This window comes from Leiobunum rupestre, chromosome 11 (genome assembly GCF_980474605.1).
Source record: "Leiobunum rupestre chromosome 11, qqLeiRupe1.1.hap1, whole genome shotgun sequence".
In the NCBI taxonomy this organism is placed as follows: Eukaryota; Metazoa; Arthropoda; class Arachnida; order Opiliones; family Sclerosomatidae; genus Leiobunum; species Leiobunum rupestre.
In genome coordinates this window covers 12,398,629-12,400,632 of record NC_143394.1, presented here as the reverse complement: position 1 = coordinate 12,400,632, position 2,004 = coordinate 12,398,629, and the positions used below count along the sequence as shown (strand labels likewise).

At 37.6% G+C, this 2,004-nt stretch overlaps 1 protein-coding gene across 1 annotated transcript; it reads left to right on the top strand.

The window, feature by feature from the left end:
• The first annotated feature begins 967 nt into the window (after nt 1-967).
• Nucleotides 968-2,004, top strand: LOC149921360 (uncharacterized). Its single transcript, XM_090162161.1, has 3 exons — nt 968-1,031; nt 1,108-1,214; nt 1,285-2,004. The coding sequence occupies exons 1-3, from the start codon at nt 968-970 to the stop codon at nt 2,002-2,004; spliced, it is 891 nt and encodes a 296-aa protein (XP_090018287.1).

The window sequence follows — 2,004 nt, the reverse complement described above, 5'->3', positions numbered from 1 at the left end:
GATGTCCTTTGTTTTATCTAGAATCCAAATATTGCGATTCGGTCTAGCATTTATATTCTGATTTTGAATAAAAACATTTTATTTAATTATCATGTATTTGGATTCAATGGATTCTTTTTTTTTTCAGTGAGAAACTGAGAATAGTTAAGTAAAATTTTATTTCTTTTAATTACCTAAAATTTACAAAACTTTGTTCCCCCGTAGAACTACTCACCCAAAAAGAGAAACAATAACAAAAAAATTATATCTGGAGGGTTCTTGTCTTTGAAAAAAATAGCCTTTTTTTCAACACTGGGGGAACATGGACTAATTAATGTATAATTAGTCCATGGGGGGAAGACTAGGAGTTTTACCGGTTTGCCCCCCCCCCTGAAATAAATACCTTCCTACGCCCCTGGGATCTCATCTCAGTGACGTCACGATGTTCATTAGCAACGAAGATACCAACCTTAGCTCTTAGCAACCACAGCGTATCGAGGCAACCTTTTATAGCCTAAAATTTACTAACCTTGGGCATGGCCAACTTCGCGCGCTCACTACGCTCGCACCAGGCGGCCTACCCAAAAGATCAAAAATAGCGAAATTCGTTCTTTGCCGCTACGGAGGCGCTGGAGCCACCTCCGGACCTAACTAGAATCGAATGGAACCATGGAGAAAGGGGGGTGGAGAGGAAGAGACGGAATTTTTCTAGTTCGAGCCCTTACCAGTCTCTCCCACGAGCGGGTGGAAGAAGGGGGAAGAAAATAAAGGGGGCGGCGGTTCTCAACTCGAGGGCTCCCGGTTTCTATGGTTACGAATTTTTGCGTCCTTTTTTACAACATTTCATCGCGCCATCTGCCAGGTTTTTTCCGGCGGAGTATTTGTAATATTTGTAAACACGTGATCATTCATTTTTGCGTCTTAAGCGGGATTTTCCAACAGATAGCTTCTGTGTCTTAAAAGAATATCCAACCATGATCCAACAAAGATGAATAAAAGGGTCATGGATCACAATTACTGTAAAGTTAATAATAAAAAACAGAAGATGAAAGGTATTGTAAATTATAAAGTTCAATAATTTATCTGCTAAGCTTTAATTAAATCTATGCTTTGGTTTTTCCTTTTTAGGCTCGCGATTTGACGAGAATTTCGTTAGGCATAACCTCAAAGAAATTTTACTCAGCGCTTCAAAGTTAAAATCAGTAACCTTTCAACGAAGACCAGAAGAAATAGTCGTAAGTTTAGATGTAATCGAATTTTTTCTTGGGTAATTTAGCTGAAACTTCCTAAATTTTCTGAAAATAGAGTGCCCTCAAACAAATACAAAATGAAACAATTTGCCAGCTAACAGAAGAGGCGGTAAACTATTTAGATATATTTGCCGATCCTAGTAATGGCCTGCTGGATAAAACAAGGTTTACCTTTAACCGGAATCTTTTGATGACCGAAAGCAGTTTTTATAGCCAATTAAAGGTGTCATTCCTTGAACTATCAAAATTTAAAGAACTGAACAATGAGGGCCAAGATCTTGTTATTGCGATATTTCTAGTCCGCTTTTTTGATGAACTCTTTACCTGCTATTCTAAAATTGAAATAGAAAATACACCTCTAACCAGTAGGGAAACTAAACGTTCAAACATTTTTGCGTGCCAGCTAAGCGCTTCTGATGTGAAAAAAAAAGAAGCCAATACTTTACACCAGGTAGCTGGTTATACTTTAGACCAGCTAATTGGCTTTTACGACTGTGAAGGGTTTTGGCGGAACTGTTTAATTAAGAAATCTGAAGCCAATCAATACTACCACGTTTGGACGCAAAAGCAAGACCGGGGTGGTCTCTTGTATTTATCAGAAAAAGCCTATAATTTTTTTAAGAAGGTCTCTGATATTATTTGTGTATTTATGGACTCAAAAGAACCATTAAGAGTTAATGAAACCAGAAATACCTACATAAAGGGGGAGTTGAATAAAGACTCCGTTGTTAATGAATTGTGGAATGAATTATGGGGAAAATTCAAGAAATGCTAA